Source organism: Dermacentor silvarum, chromosome 11 (assembly GCF_013339745.2).
Source record: "Dermacentor silvarum isolate Dsil-2018 chromosome 11, BIME_Dsil_1.4, whole genome shotgun sequence".
Classification (NCBI taxonomy): Eukaryota; Metazoa; Arthropoda; class Arachnida; order Ixodida; family Ixodidae; genus Dermacentor; species Dermacentor silvarum.
Window position 1 is genome coordinate 32,679,962 of NC_051164.1, and position 22,692 is coordinate 32,702,653.

At 44.4% G+C, this 22,692-nt stretch overlaps 1 protein-coding gene across 2 annotated transcripts in view; it reads right to left on the reverse strand.

The window, feature by feature from the left end:
• Positions 1–7,411: 7,411 nt before the first annotated feature.
• Positions 7,412–22,692, reverse strand: part of LOC119433314 (EF-hand calcium-binding domain-containing protein 14) — a 44,878-nt gene continuing 29,597 nt past the window's right edge. For both annotated transcript variants that reach the window (XM_037700467.2, XM_037700468.2), the window contains exons 4-9: positions 22,421–22,519; positions 21,170–21,280; positions 18,450–18,536; positions 16,345–16,471; positions 12,849–12,923; positions 7,412–7,472 (exon numbers count right to left, since the gene is read on the reverse strand). In XM_037700467.2, the coding sequence (XP_037556395.1) occupies positions 16,376–16,471; positions 18,450–18,536; positions 21,170–21,280; positions 22,421–22,519 (393 nt within the window). In that variant the 3' untranslated portion in view covers positions 7,412–7,472; positions 12,849–12,923; positions 16,345–16,375. The remainder of the gene's footprint in view (positions 7,473–12,848; positions 12,924–16,344; positions 16,472–18,449; positions 18,537–21,169; positions 21,281–22,420; positions 22,520–22,692) is intronic.

The window sequence follows — 22,692 nt, forward strand, 5'->3', positions numbered from 1 at the left end:
GCTGCCTTTTATTTGTCGCGTCTGTTAGGACTAGTCGAAGTTTTTGGTGACTTTTATTCTTACGTCATGCGATTTGGTACGCTTGTTTTGGAAGACAAATAAAGTAAACATCGTGTCATCCATGCACCTGGACTCCATCCTGCCAGCTCTGGCAGGACAGCGAAAGCTACAGCTCGTATCAACCAACCACAGCAGAGAACCAGAAAGAGGTCCCCCCCTTTTCCATTACCGATCGCCCTCTGTGCGGCATCGGACTGAATGGAGCGTCCCGGCAGAATTAGCGCCACAAAATGGGCGAGCCTTACTCCTGACTTCTTTGAAATACGCAGCAGGCTCTCGTTGCTGATTGGCTCACACGAGCTCGAGCAGAAGTTGGTGAGATAGTGTACACACTTACAGTGAAGCTTTAGCTTGGGAGCTCCCATCTAAATATGCGGGACTAGTGAAATCGTTTTGCTTGGCTAACACTGCAGCAATTCTTGATGAGGTTTGTTGCATTTAAAAGAACAAGTTCTAGCAACTTGAGGTAGCACATTTTATTTTAGGCTGCCGATTTTTTTTAGAAAAATTATTGAAAACTGCATATTTCCACAAAGCTCAACTACTTTCAAGTTTACAACTCTAACTCGGCAATGAAAAAACAGGGATTTTGCAAGAAAAACGGGGTGGGCAGTGTCTCCGGGATGATGAATTACTCAAGACGTTACATTGATTAAAGACAAGTGATTGAACCTTTGCTGAAGAAAGCATGTATGCATAAGGTGAAAATAAAGATTAATTGATTGATTGACTGAAATAAGAATGCAGTGACACAAGAATGAATTTCACTGACCTGATGAGTTGAGCTGCTTGGCGACAACTGGCTGAACAGGTGCGGCGGTTGGCTGCAAGAAGTTGCGATTGCGTCAGCACTTGTCCTTGGCGAAGCAGCAAATTAATTCATGACGAAATTGCTCACGACAGACCATGCTGTGTAACACCTCCCCTTTTCTGATATATCGCATCTGTTCGATTACAAGGTGAGGGTGCAGTTGGGGAACCAAAGAAAAAAAAAAGAAAATTACGTATGCGCACTAATATAAGGTGATATAGAGTAGCCGAAGGGTTATTCAGACTTGGCAAGGATTGACTGAATTACTAACACAGCCAAAACGCAGGATGGGGATCATTAACAGAGGGAAAAGGAGCTTCAACACACAGAGTGTGGATTATATGCCAATTTTGACTTTAGGTGTGGCTTCACGGCAGCATGAATCTTGCCTTACAGTGTGGCGTCACACCATCATGACGTGTGCTGCCGTAAAGCCACACTATAAGGCGAAATTCGTGTATAAGGCGAGGGTTGACTTCAAGGCTAAGAATTCAGGGAAAAAAAAAAAAAAAACCTCGCCATAGATTCAAATAAATACGGTAGTTTCACTTAGAGCTGACACGAATAGTTGTGCCCGATTTAACCACTGCTATAGGTGTGGTTGTGATATAAAATTGTACATGCACATCTGAAATATTCCCTCGAATATAACCTGCACCGCCGCTGACAACCCTCTCAGAAGAAAAAAAGAAATGAAAAAAAATCTGCTTAACTTGCGCCGGTAACTACGTACAGCAACATTCACATCTTCATGAAGGCAATCCAGCATAATTGTCAGTGCAGAGCAAAAGCTCCAGAAACAATCATGTTTTGTATGCTCAGCCAATGCCCCCTGCACTGATATCTCAGCTGAATTGTGCTGCAGCTTTTCCCCCCAGCAATGTACTTCCCACTCCCACTAACCTGCACCCAAAGGCTAAACTTGTGCATAACCAGCTCCAGCATTAAGCTTCTTGAATTTTTGATGGGGCTTACACATGTGAAAATACGGTATATTTTCAAAAATGCAACGCGATATAATATTTTGGTGAAGCAGTGCACTTGGAGAAAAGACGTTCACACAAACACGAATGATGAGGACATACACAGGTGCTGAACAGCACCTATTGGTTTATTGTTCAAATGCAAGCTTTTTTAGCAAGCGCTTTGGTAAGCGCACATGCTACGACAGCTGCATGGTGAGGAACTTCATGACTAATGTCGAAGTTAATGCGATTAGCTTTGAAGCAATGTATTGAACAATGTGCTGCTGCCTCAGAGATGCGTTATGTATGAGGCATGTATGCAGCTGCATTCCTCTTTCGCTTCCCCCTGAACATACTGCGTCATTCAGGGTGCGGTGCAGTGTGCCCATGGCACTTGCGTGAACGAAACATTCAGGTAATTTTGTCCGAGTATATATGACGCCGGTTCGATTACATCAAAGCAGTGCAGGTATTTAAATGTTTTTTTTTTTGCCACTGAAGAGTATTTTGCCATACTAAGTGGGACACAGTTACCCAAGCTGGCGTCAAAAGAGCGGCGCATACTCAGTGGCACACACCCGGCGACCCAACTAGGCATGAAACAAAGAGATTTGCTGAAGAGCGGCACGTATCTACTGGCACATACCTAAGTTGTCATCAAAGAGGTTCATTGAAAAGCGGCGCATACTCAATGCTGCATAACGAGTTCCGCATAGCCAGTGACCCATGTCAGCGTGAAAGAGGTTCGTTGAATAGCGGCACATATGTACATAACGCCACCTACCCATTGACCCATGTTGGTCTGACAGTTGGTTGACGAACGCTCTTCCTTCAGCACAGCAGCCCAATGATGTACCCATTCTACGATGACCTATCCAGTGACCCGAATGGCAGGAAAATTGTTATAGAGATAGACAGACAGATACGCAGATAGATATATAGACTGTTAGCCCCAGGAAAGTGCATGAAGTGCCGCAAGTGTGCTAATCGCATAAAAAAATAGCATACAGATGAAAGCGTACATTTGAGCAATAAACCAATAGTTGCTCTTCAGCGCCTGTGGATGTCAGCATCAATCATGTTTGTGTGAACGTCATTTCTCCAAGTGTGCTGCTTCACCAAAATTATGCATCACCAACCTATTCAGTCAGTACCTATTAAGCAATAAAATAATTTAGCACGGCTACACATGCTTTGTCGCTATGCTGCTTCTTTTGGGAAGCAGACAGAGGAGTCGACTTGTGTTAATTTGACACAGATGAAACTGATCGAATTATCTGGCGGGTCGAATTTAACAAGATGCAGAAAAAAACGCCACAAGAACACACCACTAATTTATTTGTCAGTATTTGTCTGACACTAGCATTCCCCCGAATCAAATGCATGCCCACTTTCTATGTGTCCAACGTAGAAAAATAACGTAGAAATTACATTAAAACTCCTAAACTATGTAGAAATGTAACGCGTACGCAATATTTCAGCACAAAACATGGGCAAGGGTCATGTGTTGCCCGATGCCGGTCGGTTTGCTAAAGTCAACTTCGCCACACTGTCTCTTCAGTCAGCTTCGCCGCAATACACACCTGTTGTGCGGTAAAGCACATGAACGCCGCGAAGGCGGTTTCGGCTGGTTATCTAATTGCACCGCGGAGGCAATTTTCGGCCCAATCTTCCCGGAAAGAGAAAAAAGGCACAAATATTGTAATTGTACATTGTGAGCTGCAGTTATTGCTGGAAAATCTTCCTATGGCAGGCCGGAAATAGGTGTTTTCGACGCGAGATGATGTGTATCAACACACTCACTGTCCCTTAAGCTCCGTCAAGACGGACACTGCCGCTAAAGGGGCCACTACTGGTGTCACCACAGGGGCCAGATGGGTGCGTGACGACTCATCACGCTAGAATTATTTGGCTGAAGGGCAATTTTCGGATAGAAATAATAAAAGTTTGGCCCCTTAGAAATGCATGGGCACCAGCCGGGACTTTAGGTTGGGATCAAATTAACCGAAAAATTTAATTAACTGGGGTAGAATTAACGGAAGTCTACTGTATAGGGGTACCTGGGGGCCTTGATGTGATGGTGGGGAGTGTGCGTAGAGGGTAGCCCGTTGTAGGAGCTCAGCAACTTCGTCACTTGCCGAGTGATTGACACCAAGCTGCCAAGGAGATGACAAAAGAGAGAGAAGAAAGAGAGGCATTAATCATGACACTCTAGTACGCTCATCACAACTACATGAGGACAGCACCTCGGTTCATACTATCTATCCCAACTAAGATGCAGAGAAGTTAAAAACAGAAAGAAAAAGAGCGATCCCTTCTGGGCGAATGGAACCAACTCTATGTTGTTAGCAACCTACTGAAGAAGCCTCCTGTATTTTTTGTGTATTTGTTAATAAGTTCACTTTAGTACTGATTAATTAAGCTTAAAGGAAAGCTCGCAGCAGCCTTCATTTGAATGTGGAAAAAAAAAAGAGCGACACAAGTGGTAACATGTTGCAAACTACGATAAGTGGTGTTTTAAAATGTGCTCTACAAACCTGGTAATGACATCGTGACCAGAACGGTAATTGAAAAGTTAGTTGTTTGTTCACCTCTAATTGCAAAGTTAATAAGAACACAGGAAAACTAGGCCAGAACATAGCACTGCTAACTGGACACTGCGACTTGTTTACGAACACTCAATACACCTCGAGTTTCCTGTTAGATAGCTCCAAAATGGTTGAAGTCTACATATCATGCTATGAAGCTATCATGCTATGATGTGATTGAACCCCGTGTCTTCCAGCAGAGCAGTCCAATGCTCTAACCATTAGGCCATGATAGAACGCATGCTTCTCTCGTGCCAAGGTCCCTCTTTGAAACGTCAGGTGCACTTGTCGTGCCAGTTTGCTGCATTCTTTCTACGTGACAGCTAGTGCTGGAGGCAGCGCTGCGTCAGACTTTGCTGCCTTCGGGATTGGCCCTTAATTTTCATCAGATGAATACGCCTACCAAGTGGGTGTCATCCGCCTATAGTGCTATCACATTAAAATACAGGAGGCTTCTTTCTGTGGTTGCTAACAACACACAGGTGGATTCATCTGCCCCAAAGTCTTCACTCTTTTTTTTTAAACTTGCTCTGTGTTATGCGGGACACCAGGTATGCACAACTGAGAAGCAAATAACAGATGGGAGCAACAGACCTTACATCTAACTTCCAACTGTGAAAGAATATGACAATGGATTAGTTTGGTTCACTTTGAGAGGCGTGGGAACCAGCAACACAAATGTAGATGGAGGCTACCAATGAGACTGTCGTGCCCTTCCCAGTCTCCATCTACATCTTTTGTGCAGTTTCCTATGCCTCCTAACTTTCAAAACTTCGTCATCATCATCAGCCTATATTTATGTCCATTGCAGGACGAAGGCCTCTCTCTGCGATCTCCAATTACCCCTGTCTTGCGCTAGCTGATTCCAACTTGCGCCTGCGAATTTGCTAACTTCATCAACCCACCTCGTTTTCTGCCGTCCTCAACTGCACTTCCCTTCTCTTGGTATCCATTCTGTAACCCTAATGGTCCACCGGTTATCCATCCTACGCATTACATGTCCTGCCCAGCCCCATTTTTTTTCGCTTAATGTCAACTAGAATATCGGTTACACCCGTTTGCCCTCTGATCAACATCGCTCTCTTCCTGTCTCTTAACGCTAGGCCTAACATTTTTCGTTCCATCGCTCTTTGTGTGGTCGTTAACCTGTTCTCGAGCTTCTTTGTTAACCTCCAAGTTTCTGCTCCATATGTTAGCACCGGTAGAACGCAATGATTGTACAGTTTTATTTTCAACGACAGTGGTAAGCTCCCAGTCAGGATTTCGTAATGCCTGCCGTATGCACTCTGACCCAATTTTATTCTTCTCTAAATTTCTTTCTCATGATCAGGGTCCCCTGTGAGTAACTGACCTAGATAAACATACTCCTTTACAGACTCTAGAGGCTGACTGGCAATCCTGAATTCTTGTTCCCTTGCCAGGCCACTGAACATTACCTTTGTCTACTGCATATCAAAGTTACCTATCAAGAAAGGAGTCAAGCAAGGAGACACAATCTCTCCAGTGCTATTCACTGCACGCTTAGAAGAAGTATTCAAGCTCTTAGACTGGAAAGGCTTAGGAGTGAGAATTAAAGGCGAATATCTCGGCAACCTTCGGTTTGCAGATGACATTGTCTTATTCAGCAACAATGGGGATGAATTACAACAAATGATTGAGGACCTTAACCGAGAAAGTGTAAGAGTGGGATTGAAGATTAATATGCCAAAGACAAAGATAATGTTCAACTTTCAAAAATTAATTAAATTAAATTTTGCACATTTATGTGCCAGATATAATTACGAGGCACGTCGTAGTGGGGAACTCCAAATTAATTCTGACCACTTCGGGTTCTTTAACGTGCACCCAATGCATGGCAGATGGGTGTTCTTGCATGTGGCAGGAATAGGGGTGATACTATGTCCATTAGCATACACAATCACTCTTTCACAAGTTCACACAAAGACCCATAAACAAGGAATAGCAGCCACTGACCACAAGGGAAAAAAAGAAGGCAGAATGGTATGCCACATGCACTGTACTAGAAATAAGGAAGAATTGGATAATACCAATAAAAAGATAAAACAGAGCATGTCTTAAGCATCACTGGTAAGACACATAGGCAATGTGCTTGCATCATACATTATAACATTATTAATAAGAGCGCAAAGCCAAGGACACTTTGGATGGCAGAAAGGACCGGTTACAAGGTTTCTACTAGATGATGCCTACGCCCACAGCCAAAGGTACTAAGCTGAGAATAAAAATTGAAGCAAATTTTGTAGGCATCCATTTGGCAATGCTATGCGTACAGCCCAATGGCCTCTATCTGCTGCCACCGATAAGTACATCGTGGTGTCTTAGGAACCACTTGTAACTGACTTTATTCAGTAAAGCACGTCATCAGTGTTGCTGTCTGCTTTTGCTTTTTTTTCATGCATCGTGGGCAGAGCCATCGACTTGACCTGAGGGAGCCTTGGCTCCCTCTGGCCACAGTTTCTCAGGACCAAATAAAGCTCTTGTCACCGTCATGTGGGATTAGTGTGAGGCTTGTCTGGGAATATTTATAGTGAAACCTCAATATAACAAACATGGATATAACGAATTATTGGTTATAACGAAGTAAATATAAAAACCGTTTTCACCAATATCAGAGTGCAGTGAATATATGCTTACAACGAATATCGAATATAAGAAATGCCTTTTAGTGTCAGATGCGGCTTCGCTATAACGAGGTTCAACTGTAAATATGCACGGTTTTCCCAACTTCTTTTAGTTGTGAGTAGAGCTCTTGTCAGTCTTCTTATTCTGTTCTGCGTGGCCCGCAAGACGCTGCTACGAATTGATACCAACTGTGCCAAGTTTCAGTTCTTCACCAATCAGTATTTCCTGATTGAATAATGACACTGCACTGGGACGCCCTGTTTCAGTTTCCATGCTCGATCAGTCAGGCCGGTGGCTTACCTGCGCCTGCAGTCCGTGATAGACAGTGCCCAGGTGACTGGCGTCCCTCAGAACATCCACGGTGGAGCCGTTCACCGTAGTGTTCGGGGACAACAGCCGGTCCAACTGCAGCCACAACAAGCAAAAGATGTGTTAATGAGCGAGAAAAATAAAGGTATTGGGAGGGGCCAGATTTCCTGTTAGTCACAACCACAGACCTGCCAACCTTCGTCGAAGCCAAAAAATACTGAAATTTGGCGAAAAATACTAAAGATTGTTTTCAACGCGAGACGTCCGTTTATTCAAAAAAGGTTAGCTGGCTTTGTTCTACCGAGACTTTGTGAAAAGGCACGTTGTTCTACATTCGCAGCAAAAATAATCTGCATCATAGAAAAACAGAAATGTTCATATTTATTTGCAAAATATTCATGCAACGGCAGCCAAAATTTCTCCTGCAGTTTTACTTGTGACGTTGCAGCCAGTAGGTCTGAATAACCGAGCGGGCCTGAAAGTCAGGCTGCGAAAATTGCTCGACAACTATATTTGCATTCTGTCGAGATCAGTTTTGCCCTTAATAGGACGCGAATGAAAATTGTAAAATTATTGGTGTCAATACAACAATCGTCAGCAACCTCTAGAAAGTGGGCATTTTAAGGTAAAATCGTAAAAGTTGCCAGGTATGCATACAGAGACAATTAAGCGAAAGACTGCACGAAGAAAATAGATTGTTATGTTTAATTGAAGCGAACGAATAATACGGTAAAGGGAAATGAGAGCGGATGAAAAGATAGCTTGCCCCATGTGGGAGCAAACTGGCGTCTTCTGCATTACACCCAGCGTGTTTTACCAATTAAACCGCTGCGGTGAGCATCCTCTCCCTTACTATTTGCGTATGTATACAAGAATAGTTGTGGGAGTGTTTAGCTGATTAGCTGCATGATCTTAAATGATCAGCTGCCCACAGTAAAAGCAGCAGATGCGGAAAAACCTATTTATTGCGAGCATCACTGGCTTCAGCTTAGTTTTCTTGTATGTTTACAACCAAAATATACTTTAGGCCTAACTGGTTTCTGTACCAAACTAGGCGACTGTAGCAGCTGTGACTCGGAGTGCTATAGCAACAGTGAAAATAGTCACAAACAAGCATCCAAGTACAGTCAGGAGAAGTCCGTAGACCGCGGCACTAGCGAAAAATAGCAATTTCTTCTAATACGAGGGTCGTTTATTAAGTGTGGTAAAAAGCAATGGAACATACCCTGTTTGCTAAAAACGATATTTTATTTATCAACATAGTTCCCTTCCAGCTCCACACACTTCTTCCAGCGGTGCTCCAATTTTTTTATCCCCTCAGAAACAAAGGATGGCTCGAGGCCCTTGAAGTAGCCATTTACCACTGCGATAACCTCTTCATCTGACGAATATTTCTTTCCACCCAGCCAATTCTTCAGGCTTGGAAAGAGGAAAAAGTCGCATGGGGCCAAGTCCGGAGCTATTAATAGGGTTGATGTGGGACAACCTCGAAACCAAACTCGCGCAATTTGGCCATTGCAACAAGCGATCTGTGGGGCGGAGCATTGTCTTGGTGAAAGAGGAGTTTTTTTTTGCCCGTGCCAACCCAGGCCGTTTAGTGCGCAATTCATTTTTCAGTTGATTCAGGAGTGTTGCATAATATGGTATTGCTATCGTTTTGCTCTTTTGTAAGTAGTCTACAAAGATTATTCCTCGTGAATCCCAAAAGACAGTCGCTATCACCTTTCCGGCTGAACAAAGTCTTTTCCTTTTTTGGAGCACCTTCATCAGGCCCAGTTCATTGCTTTGACTGCTGTTTAGACTCTGGAGTGTAATTATGTATCCACGTCTCGTCAACTACCACAAATCGACGCTAAAAGTCCTGCGGATTGCCATCAAGCATCGATAAACACTGCTTCAAGATGTCTGCCCTCATGCGCCTTTGGTCGATCGTCAGCGGTCGTGGCACCCAACGTGCGCAGACCTTCTTCATCTGCAATTTCTCATGAGGAATATAGTGAACTGTCTCTGCCGAGATGCCTACAATTCAGCTATCTCACGTACCTTCACTCGGCGGTCTTCCATGACAATTCCATGAATTTTCGATACCATTTCTGGCGTGGTGACCTCCACCGGATGTCAAGGACGTGCTTCATCTTGCGTCGAAATTCGGCCACGCTTGAAATAATTTTTCCAGCAGTAAATGATCTTCAGTGATGGTGCAGAGTCTCCATGAACTTCGCTCAACTCGGCTTTAATTTGGGCAGTCGTCCAGTGTTTTAAATAAACATGTCTGATCACTGCTCGAAATTCAAATTTTTTCCATTTTGGCGGGAATCACCTCACAGCTCAGTGCCAATGGCTGTCAGAAGTTTACTAACTGTCGGTACCAGTGTAAACAAGTTCTGCCGTCATATGAAGGGCGCTTCTCGCGTGCCACTTAGAAGAAAACAGAATTGTAGCGCTATCTCTTGTATTTTTATCATACTTATCAAATGAACCTCGTACAGCAGTGCAATGTGAAATTCTCTCAATACGTTGCGTTGGTTGAAGAGGCACACGTAGGCTGTACCGGTTGAGTTCAACGTGCATGCTTACGCCAAGAAGATAAATTTTTGCAGCATCCGTGGTCCACAGACTTTTGCTTGCGACTGTACCTGCAAATGAACTGTTTTGTCTACCAAATGCTGCCATAAAACTTAGAAATCATAAACTGAAACTGAAGCTCTTTTAAGGTTTCTCTAGCCCTCACACGATCAGTGTTAATGAGCCGAGAAAGATTTACAGAAGTGTTCTGCCATATCTGTGCACTTGTGAACGTCAATATGTGCCTCAATCATCTCAAGATGAAAGCTTCTGCATGCCAAGGAAAAGCAGAAGGGGTGACTTGTAAAGCGTTTTCCCTAAAACTTGTTCTATAAAACTCATTCAATAAGCTTGTTCATTAAATTGTTCAAAATGTTCACGCAATCTATGCCAGTGTCTTTGGCATGATTGGTAGAGCAACTGTCTATTAAGCTGGGCGACTTTGGTTCAAATCCCACCTTTTGACATCATGAGCGGTGTTTTCCTTATTCACGAATGAGATGTCCCAGATCCCTTAACTAGAGGTGTGCGAATATCGAAATTTTTGAATACGAATTAAATACGAATACTTAGCTTCAAATACCGAATCGAATATAGAATAATGCACATGCATTTATTATCAAGGTGGTTTAATTTGTTATGTTGGAACATTGAAATTACATTGTTAATGTTAAAAAACTAGACTAGTGAGCCACTATATGAAAACATTGTATACAGGTATTTGGCTCATGTTAACTTGGAAAATTTAATAAATTCCACTAGCTGTCCTCGCCAGCCTGCGCCCTATTACACTGCATCAAATGCCCGTAACTCGGAGGCATTTGACCGGGTGCCAGTCATAACTCATCACACTTACTGTCAAGCAATAAGCTTCGAAATTGGGGTGGCGCTGCAAAAAAAAAAAAAAAAAAGTTGTCGCAGTTTCACCTGAAAGGCGAAGCATCAATTGCGATAGCAAATTTGAAGAGAGCTATACGGAGTAATTATAGCAGCTTTATCAGCTGTATAAACTTGGACATGCAGCAGCACCGGCAGCACGCAGAACTGTTGTCGACGCCGCCGGCGTTTTGCCCGCGTTCGCTCAAATTGAGTGCGGCGTTGGTGACTGTTGCCGGAGCCTCTGATATAAACAGGCACTTGGTGCCGCAGCTAAACATCGCCTCCCTTCCCTGCCCCTCCCCCCCTCCCCCACATCCTTTCGCGCGTCGGAAGAAGGTACGTTTACTCTACATATATGGTGATTGTAGAGGAGGAAAGAGACGCCTACTTCTGCAGTCCTTAAGGGAGCATAGCGCAGAACGCGCGTTTGTTCTCCGCCGTGCGTTCACTCCCCGTGAAAGCGCGCGTCCCTCGCGCCCTTTCACTCGCACATACAGCGTTCGGCGGCGCGCGGCGACGATTTCATCTCCATTGACGTCATACGGAACCTCACGGCGACGGCGACGGCGACGGCAGAAATCTGCTTTTGAGTGTCCATATAATTGCTATCGCAATAAAAAAAAGTGCACTCTCGCTGTCCGCAAGCCCGTGCCCCGTGCTACTAAAAAGGCTGGCTTTCCTGCAATGTTTAGTCGTTTACTGGCTAAGTGTGCTTTACAGGCGAAATTTCGCTAACAGCACGTAATCATCGCAAAATTCAGCACAACATCGCTCCAATATTCTTAGATTAAATGGAAACAAATGCTAAGAACTGTGTTTTCTCGTACACAGCCAGCAATATATTCGATTTGATTCGAATATTCATATCCAACCACATATTAGAACTTATAGAATATTTGCACACCCCTACTCTAAACGCGTGAGCAAACAAGTATAGACGTTGATGGTACCTACACTAGGACAGGTTTGGGGCGCGAGCTAGTTGGTATGGGTCATTCATTTTACACAGTGCCAAAAAACACAGACAAGGGAGAACACGGGATGGCGCTCGTCCCATGTTCTCCCTTGTCTGTGTATTTTTTGGAGCTGCGCAAAATGAATGATCCTACACTAGGCTCCGTGCCCCCACAAGGTGAGTCTTCGGTTGCGTGCATCTTTACAACAATGTTTAATGACGAGAAATCTGGCACACAAAAAATTACGGCAACTTGGTCCACTGAGTATGTGCAACTATTCAAAAGCAATAAAAATCATAAAAAAGATTATCCGGTGCAAGTGGGAATCAAATTCGCATCATATATATATATATATATATATTCAGACAGTCGTGTCTGATTCTATATTCACACATGCGCCTCATGTGGACCTTGCGGTAGTTCTGCTAGATGGGGCGGCATGTCGAGAGGTAAGTGTGAGAGGGACCCTGCTGCACACATGCCTCCCACATGACTTGTGGCAGCAACACAGTGTGCAACTACATTGATTCAATGCTAAGTGCATTAATGTCGAAATTCATCGTGAGATGAGTTCTGCCGGAATTTTTAGCGAACACAGTAATGAGCTAAAGTGTGAGTTCAAAATTATGCGTACCACTCATTTGCCTGTAGTGCACCTTCTTGGTTCATGCATTAACTTTTTAGCTGCCAACACACATTTCCTGCGTATTTGGCATAATTTATTTATTTCCAATGCCCCTAAAGGGGTATTGGAAATGCCATAAGGGGGCAGGGCGATACAGAAAAAAAAAAATGAAATGAGCTTCCTGTTACACAAAAATTATGCAGCAAAGCACCACACACAAATAAAACAAGTTGACCAGTAAGGATAAGTAATAAAAAGTACATGGCACGTTGCAAATGAACAAAACTGCAAAGAACGTGAAAAAATACACTAAATACAAAATCAATTACAAAAATCAATGAAAAGGACAGAGCAACAGAAATATACATTTTTTTCAGCGAGTTTTTTTGTGCCCACAAATACGAACAAATGCTGAACTCAAGTTAGAAGGTTGAAGCGGTGACTTACGGCTAGGCTGAGGTTCTCGGGTGACAGGTCGGCTGGGCAGCTGTGGGTGCAGTTGAGTACGCCTTCCAGCTGCGTCTGCAAAGAAAGGGCACACGGCACATCATCATCATCCTATTGTCTATAGGCTTAGGCCTGAAGTACGCGGAGCAAACTATCGGCATCCAAGTGACGGGCTTCACTCAGCAGCGATCGCCAGATGCTAGTGCAACACAGTGAACGACCTGCGTCATGCTGCTGCTTGTTTATCTGATGCATGAAGTTCGTCGTGAAAGTTGCTCCATGCACACTCTGGGCACTATAGGTCGACAGGCTGAAACTAGCGTTCGTCGAGATTCCTTTGCCTTCTGCACAACCCAAACTTAAGTTTTCCCTTGGCGGTTTCATCGGCGAAAGCTCTCTCTCAACCTGCTGTACAATTATCATATTCACTTGAATCTAATGCGCACTTTTTTTTCCACGGTTCAAAAATTGCGTGCACATTATAATCGAGTATGAGCCTAAATCTGCGTTACCGTATCGCCACCGGCAATTCAAAATGGCCACCTCGTATACACTTCGAGCCTAGCTGACATAGTTTCCTCCATGTGCTGTAGTACGTGCGCTTAGGTTAGTCTACCATCTGTCTTCTGTTTTCAGCAATTGCTCTATCAGCATGGAAATGCCGACTGCGAAGACAAGCAGAGTTCATCATGATGCCACATTTAAAAGGAAAGTGATCATGTGTGCGAAGATGGATGGAAATCGGGCTGCATCATGGGCATTTGGAGTTCCCGAAACTTGCTTGCGGGACTGGCGCATACAGGAGGAGAGTATTTTCGCCAGCAAAGCAACACGGAAGGGTTTCAGTGGACCGAAGCAGGGCCGGTTCACCGAAATAGAAGAGCTGCTCACAGAATACGTACAAGAGCGGCGAGCGGCCCGTGGCGACCGATCTGCTCCAAGTCCGGGCGATGCAATTAGCCCTACAAAAAGGGCTAATAAGGAGCGACTTGAAAGTGAGCAGGTCCTGGCTATTAAACTTTATGAAAATAAAAAGCTTTTCTCTTCAAAGGCAGACAGCGATATGATACAAAGGGGCAGAAGAATATGAAGAGAAATTGCAGTTTTCAGCGGTACGTTAAGCTTGCGCCACAGAAACAGCTCCCACTTCGGACACATTGCAAATGCTGATCAGACGCTGCTGTTCTTCGACATGCCTGCCACCACAAACGTTGAAAAGAAGGGGCAAAAGCAAGTGCGCGTGTTATCTTCCGGCCACGAAAAAAAGAAACAAGTCACCGCAATGCTTTGTTGCACCGTGGATGGGCACAAGTTGCCTCCATATTTTACCTTCAAACGTAAGAGGCTCCAGAAAGGAATCATGTTTCCGAGTGGCGTGGCTGTGTGCGCAAATGAAAAAGGCTGGATGAACACAGACTTGGTTGCAGACTGGATAGATCTTGTCTGGCGGAGGAGACCCGGTGGCTGTTTGGGCCTGCGTGCGATGCTTGTGCTCGACGCGTTCAGGTGCCATCTTGACAAGTGCATCAAACACAAGGTCGCTGTATGCAACACCGACCTTGTTGTGATACCTGGCGGCATGAATTGCAGCTGCAGGCACTCAATGTTTGTTTGAACAAGCCAGTAAAAGATAAGATTTGGCTGCTCTGCACCGAATAGCTTGTCACTGACTGCCACGAATTCCTGCCCAGCAACAGGACGAAGTGTGCCTCACCGCAGGACTTCGCTGGATGGGTGAAAGAGGTGTGGTGCACGATCCCGTCTACCACAGTCAGCAAGGCCTTTAAAAAGTGCGCGATTTTGAATATCATTGACGGCAGCCAGGATGAAATGCTTTGGTCCGTTGATAAGCGATAAGGAGTTGCCTGACAGTGACGACGAGTGATGCATACTGCCCCACGCGACTCGTACTGGCGTAATGAAAACAATCTTGGCGGCAAGATATGCAGTTTCCTTTTGTGTTTTTTTTTACTCATCGCAACTTCAGTGCATTGGGAGTAAATAATTGTTTTTCTAAGTGAGAGAAAGTTGTATTTGTAGAAAGCATGAGGTGCACAGTACGGTACAGGAAATTTTTTTTTTGGTCACGAAAAATGGGTGTGCGTTAAGGTTGAGGGCACAATAGAATCGAGTAAATACTGGTATTTTCTTTCAAACGAGTATTGTTCAGGCTCTCGCAAATCTCTGGATGCCTTCACTAGCGGGGTAGGGGGCTTCTGTATCAGCTGGTAGAAGCTGCCAATTCATTGTGAAGCAGACGACGCACCAGCCTCTGACGACGGCAATGAAGTGCTTCCTCTTCTCGTGACACTGCGGCACGAGGAGCGTGCCCCTGTTGAAAACCAGAATGGTGAACGCCGAGAGGATGTGACACCTTGGTAGCTGAGCTCGCCTCTTGCAATGCGGTGCATATCATTGCAGCTAAGCATTGGCTATTCTCGTGCTCAACATAAGTGCCTTGTCTTGTGGCCCGCCTCCTTCAATCCTCAGCTAATGCCATATAACCATCTTTCTCACGTTGGTTGAACTGTCATATTTTCAGCTTCCAGAGACACCAGTTCCATGTTTCTCGATGGTAATTTTTTAAAGAAACTTCACAGTCTAAATATGCCATCCACAACAGCTTACCACATTTTATTCGAGACAGAGTTATAATCTTTGCTTGCCAAGATTTATAGCATCAGCAGCTGTCAGCAGGCATTCGTGGTAGTTGCCAGCTTATCACCCATGAACACAAACTCCGCTTTATGTTTGTCTTTATCTCCAGCCTGTGCACGTTATCGGCTGTTCAATCCATCCGATCTCCGATATAATCTTCCACGCGTATGAACATATCAAGGGCAAGCTTCGTGCGACGGCCTGCCACTTGCCACCCCCATCCCTCCTCTACCCCGGGCTAGGCCTAACCATTGCTGCCTCCCCGGGAGTGTGTGACCAAAGTTGTGGTTTGATGTCCAGTCGATGAAACTCTTTGCAGTGGCCTTGTGGCATTTGGAAAGCAGAGGAACCACAATTCACAACAAAAGTCGGTGCATGGGCACAACTGGAATCAGTCGTAGCTTCGTATGCAGCTGCCATGTTAGCGACGTCATGAGCGTAGATCAGTCTGAAAACTTGAGCGACACACCATCTGGTGCCTGGAATTTCGGTCACATTATACGTTGGTTCTACGGAGTAGGTGGCAGTGCACCAATGCAGTCTGAATAATCGAGCAGGTACAAGAAATCAGGTGTCAGAAAAATAGTCGCTAACTGTATCTGTGTTCGTTATATTACTTTTCGCCTGTAATGGCATGAAGAATATCAATGTCCAAGATATTTGTGAGCCTTAACCTCGCCCCCATGCGGCATGATATTACTATCACACATTGTTAAAATATCAGAATGTTCTCAGGACCATTTTCTGTCCTTAAATTTGAAAGTGTAAGCTTTAACGTTGGTCTATGTAGGTGGATGTGACTTTATATGACCACACCGGTTATGCGAAGCTGACTCACCTGCTGCCTCAGCAGAATGTCAGTGTGGTTCTCAGTAGTCGTGTGCACCTCCTTGAGGCCAGGACTCGAGGCCGACTACCCTCTGGTCGACGACGGCTCGCACCTCTGCCAGGCACTGTTGCACACTCTGCAATGACATTTCAGGCCAGGTCAGGTCAGATTTATTGATTGGTTTTGTGTTGCAACAAACTGGACGAAAAAGGTTAGTCAAACGAGCTCCCAAGGTACAACTGTCTGGGGGACCTACCGCAAATCTTGGATACTATGAGATATGTAACAAAAATGGAGAGAAGTTGGCAAGTGCAACATCAATTTTAAAGGAGAGAGTATTGTAAGAGCTTCCAAAGCTACGAATGATGAAACAGACCAAACAGATTGAAAAGTTTATTTATTCTTGTTACTGTTGTCAATGCAGCTCACGAAACAGTGTTAGTTATTACCCTACCACAACTAACGTGTTCTTTACCTTGTGATCAATGTTTTGTAACCCTGGCAGCTTGGTCTTTAAACGGAGCACAGTACGTTCTAAATACAAATAAATAAAATAAACATATAGATAAAAACAGCAACAGATGTTGGTTCATGGATGGTAAGTGTGCGAAACCACTACTGCCACTTCTACATGAGCAGGACCTCCATGCTTTCACTTGAATAAACATGTACGTCATAGGGCAAGCTGCTTAGCACAAACAAACCAACAAAATACAACTATGGACTTCTATACATGAATAAAGATTACAAAAAGAGCAAAGCATCCAGACGAATGGTAGAATAGCACAATAGAATAGAGAAAAGTTGTGTAGTTCAAACAGACATCTGTAAATATAACTTTGAGAAATTGTGGAATGAAGTTAGATGATCACACGATTCTATGATAGAAGGACTTGTTGTTGGGCTAGTCGGTATGATGTGTATCTGTGTCTCTTCTTTGTAATTCTGCCTTCACGCTACATTATGATCACACGATTCTATGATAGTTGGAAGTGAGTTCCAAATGAATATGGAGGTGGTTCACTCATTCTGATCTCCCAAAGTCACAGCTGGTTTACGAGGGACTCTGGTACAATTCTCTGGTATAACCTCAACTACCCGCATCTCATTAAACGAACACTAAAGACACATAATAAAGGTGAAGTGATGCATTAGTGCTACAGGGTGCCCAAAGTGTCCCTTTTACCAAGAACAGAGCTATCACAAGCAAGAGAAATACTGTAATGCAGTGCCAACACTGTATGACAGTGTTGGCACTCACTGTATGAAAGTGTTGGCACTGCCATGGTGAAAATAGCATATATATACTCCGTTTTATATATAGCAGGCAATGCTATGAAGGCTAAAGAGACTTCAGATGCTGCTCGCATTCATGACCAAAAAGAAGTGCATCATATATAAAAGAAAGACATGGGTGTGAATCGTGTAATTTGATGTAACATTAAGTCTCATACTTTTACGATGCAAAATATGACGGAGTTATTGCACTGAACCTATTTACTAATGCATGAGCGGAGCAGACCGAATGTGCGACCAGCGGCCACATTGCAACGCCTGTTCTTGCAACTAAAGCATAATTCGTCGCATACAAGCAGCACCAACGTGTGTAAATGATATGTAATTTGACGTAAACATACGTACACAATTTTTAGTCATAATATACGAAGTAGTCATTTCGTAGAAAGTGTCGCAGATCAAATACAACTATGCTGCAAGACACGCGGAGTGACACATTTCTGACCACAATATATGCATTCCACAGCGTTGCCTGTTAAATATGCAACAGACCATAGCGCCCATGACGTAACGTGTCTTGCTTACTACTGGTGAATTGTAGTCAATGAGTAATAGTAAAAATTTGACTTAAACTAAGAACTGAACACAAATAATGTGAATCGTACACAACAAGTAAGCACTGCAAGTTAAATCCTGCCTTACAACCGTGCTGTGCTCTACCTTGGGCTTCCGTTACAATATTTAGCTGACTGGTTTCAGTGCGGAGTACTTGACCATGCCATTTTCATGTCACTGGCAAGTTGTCAACAGTCTCAGCAGGCTCACACTGACACCTAAAGCAAAGACTGGTCAAGCCAGAGAGAGAGATAGCCTCTGACCTGTTCCAAGTCGTGCAAACTGGTGTGTGTCGAACTCTGGTCGTCCATCGCCACTGCGGAAGCATTGCTGATCCGCTGGACTTGCTCCTGTGGTGAAGAAACGAAAAGGAATGCGGCAGCTGGCACCTATGGACGCACAATGCTGAGCAGAGTTCCTTGAATGAGCAGTGCTAAACCAGTTTAGCCTTGAATTAAATTTTGCTATTAGCAGTACAACACATATACACGCATATACTGCGTGGTTTTTCTTTGTTTGAACAGTAAAATAAATCGTATAGAGTACTATATAAAACAATTTGACTTGTTCAAGTGGATTGATCAACTGATGAGGTGGATGTTCCTTACGTGACAATCAGCAGGAGGATAAGTAAACAGATTCACTAGTTAACGTTCCAATTGTTTACTTATAGTTAATACAGCACACATTTCTAGCACACATTTTTAGCAAAACCACCCCTTCTGGGGTGGTTTGCCATCACAAGGCTTCCAAGTAAAGGTTTTGAGACTGATGAGCGAAACTTTTTCAGATACAGAATTTGTTTTTTTGTGAAGCTTGATGCAACACTTGTAGAATTGTAAAAACGAGTTTAAACTCGTACAAACATTAGGGAAAATTCTAGAGAGCTAGCAGGTGTGCTAATGGGTGGAACATCAGGTTTTTGTGTTTGTGCTGGGGGCCACAGTTCGAACCCACCATTAGACACATAATTTTTTTTTTTATCGCAGACGCCCAAGACAAGGCCCTACCAGAATGGTACAAGGCCTGAAATAGCAACCTACCTACCTACCAAAAAGTGCACGTTATGCGGCACAAAAAATGCTTTCTATTAAAAGGCATGACTGGATTTGTGCCCAAGACAACGCATATATACAGGTTATCACTTGTAGAAGGATATGACAGGTGTTCAGTATATGCTGCAACACTGTGTTGCAATGTAAAGATGTAAAGATGCTGCACACTGCACACCTGCCAGAAACAGAGACACATGAACAATGCCTTAGAACAGTGCAGAATGTTCAAGGGATGCCGCCAAGCCAATGCCCCACGAGAGTCAGAGAACATTAACAACAGACAGGAGGCGAGGGTACAGCCTTAGCGCAACACCTCTGGCTCAGGACTTCGCCCAGCGACAAATGCCACTCGCCCAAAGACTTCAGTGTGAAGGCCGTCAAAAATTGACAGTTTTGCTACAATGGTGAACAGAGAGCAAGGTTTAGTTAGCACTGCGCTGGAGCTCTTCGGATGATGTTCAACAGTATGTGGGGTCCATATGTTGATGTACAGGCACAGGTAAACAAGGTACAGGTAAACCTCGATATAACAAAGTACTTAACTTTTCATAACCTCTTGTCCATAGAATACCATGTACTTCTAACCTCAATATAACAAACTGTGCTTGTATTGTGATTTGAATATAACGAAATGTCAGCAAAGGAATGCCGAGACAATAAATGAAAACTTCCGCAGACGCAGATGGTTGGAGAGAAGTTGGCGTGCCTCTCGATTTCTTGCGTGTGTGTCGGCCCTGGCTGCGTACGGCTGTAAGCGTGGCTGACCGTGTACGCAGGCGCGCACCCTGCTTTAGAAGTAATCTGCTGCGTGTGCAAAGAGTGGGCGTGCCAAGACGGAGTGGCACTGATTTAAGCTGTCTTCCCGCGTGTTTAGTATTGAAATTTGCGTAATCTCGAGTTTCGGTGACCCGTTAGAGTGAGAGGCAGAAGAAGCATTCGCTCCCCACTGCCGGCGCTTTTCACGATAGTGTCGTCCCAGTGCGGGCGATGCTATGAGCCGCAGGGGCGAAGTGCCGCGGAAAGCTGGGCTGGCTTCGCTTAATTCATACCGCCGATGTGAAGATATTGTTGACGTGGCATGAAACCGCATCATCCGTCGCCGACTCCCAAATTCATCAAAATGAATTGTTTTATCATTCAAACTTGCTTTTTTCGATTGTCCAATAATTCGGAAAATTCTGCGGCCTCTTCTCCTGTGAGAAAAATCGATCGGCGACTGTATTTACTTGCATAATATGTTCAATTTCAATACAATGAAATTTCGACACAACGAAGCAAATTGCCGATTTTAGCGACTTCGTTATATCGAAGTTGCTGCAGTGCTGTAGAAACATCACCCTAGTAGCTACCAGGCATCTCACAACGCTGACGTGATGAATTGTGCAGCGGTGCAGGCATTTCACTTCGATGGTGCATGAGATTATATTAAAGAATCATCGGCAGTTGCAGTTTGAAGTTTACTGTCCATTCCGCTCAGACCACTGTATACACACAGCTGTGTTACAGGAATGCCAGTGTTTGTGCGAACAATACTCATGCAAGAAACAGAAGGCTGTTTCTTGCACTCATGTAAGAAACACTGCCCTGGCTCAGCAGCAGAGCTGATTTAACAGAGCATGACAGTGCAGCCAGTTGGCTTTGCCATCTTCGCAGCTAAACGTACTTCCCGTCTGTCACCTCTCTGGAGAGCTTCATGCTATGACATCATGACCACTCTGACAGAGACAGCAGTGCAAATGCGCCTTGAGTGTTCATGTAATTGATATCACGTTGGAAATGCATGCATAGTCTGCTGCTTTCAGAGCCCTGCTCCAAGGTTCGGAGGTCCCAGTTTCAACCCAGGATGCAACGGATGAAGTAGTGCAGGCTGGCCCCAAAGATGAACCTTACTGACAAGCAGGTCTCAAAGAAAAAGAGGGAGCCCTGACCTTGACCTGGTCGATGTCCTTGCGCAGCACCTGCAGGTTGTTGTGTTGCTCTTTGAGGGCCTGAAGGCCGTTCTCCAGGCTGGACACCTGGCTGCCCAGGTTGGCTACATTCTGCACCAAACAAATAGAAGGGAGAGGGGGGACAACACCCCGTCTGAATCTTGGCTTTAGTTGGGTACATAGTCATAATAAATTAGAATTGGAAGTTGCGTACACGCATGTACACAGAAGGATGCATCCCTGACCACAAACCATGTATCAGCCACAGAAGAAACAATCAACAAAGAAAACACCAGATCAGCGATCTACAAATTAGATGTGACAATCTGAGTGTTTGATCTCGACTACATTATGCAGATCGGCAAACACTGCGCACCTAAAGAGTTTGCGATAACGTACACTGGCGCAGCGACACTCACATAGTAGGAACAGTAGTTATGTTTCCCATGAAACATACTATACTGTGTTATTTAAATGAAATAAATACTGGGGTTTTATGAGCCAAAAACACTATCTGACTGTTAAGCACGCCGTAGTGCTCAAAGTGGCATTGTCAACAAGGAAACGTATTGGTTCCGAAACGTCTATAAACATTTGACTTGGCCAGTGACCCTTTGTGTTTTTTCCAGGTGCATTTCTTGTGTGAAATTTCACCATAGTGAAAAGGGAGTGCATCTATGACCATGTTTTATGCTACGTTCATATTGGCCTTGTGTGGAAACTGAATCTGAGACCTGAAGAGTTCGCCAAAACGTGCACTGGCGCAGCGACACTCATATTGTAGGAACAGTAGGTATGTACGTTGTAGTGGGTGACTCTGGAATAAATTCGACCACCTGGGGTTCTTTAATGTGAACTCACGCGCCTACTGTTCCTACGGTGTGAGTATCCCTGCGCTAGTGTAGATTTTCGCGAACTCTTCAGATCTCAGATTAAGTTTCCACACAAGGCCAATGTGAACATAGCACAAAACACGGTCGTACATGCGTTCCCTTTTGACTACCATAAAATTTGCACACAAGAAACACACTTGGAAGAAACACAAAGGCTTCTGGTCTCTGGTCAATTAAAATGTCTACAGATGTTTCAGACTCAATACGTTTCCTTGTTGACAATGCCGCTGTGAGGCATTATAAACACGGAACCCTTATGAGTTACGAAATGTCAATTGACTTTTGAGTGTGTTTCTTCTACTACGACGCTACCTGACCAGACGAGTGATCACCGAACCCTTGAATGTGAGAAACACACCTGCTTGAGATCGGTGACAGCGCTGGGGAGCCCCTTAATTTGGGGTGCCGAGGCTACGCTCTCTTGCAAGCTGCCAGTTGTCGCCTTGAGCTCAGCCACCTGCAAACACCACCAGAGGGAGCACGTGCGGTTCACCAGACAGTTCTTGTGAACTGGCCACCATGGCCAGCTTGTCCTGCTCATGGTTGCTTTTGGTCAATGAAATAGCTTCTCAGTTACACATCTGTCAGCTCAAAACGGGACGATGTAAGAAAAAGGCGAAGCAGAGGCGA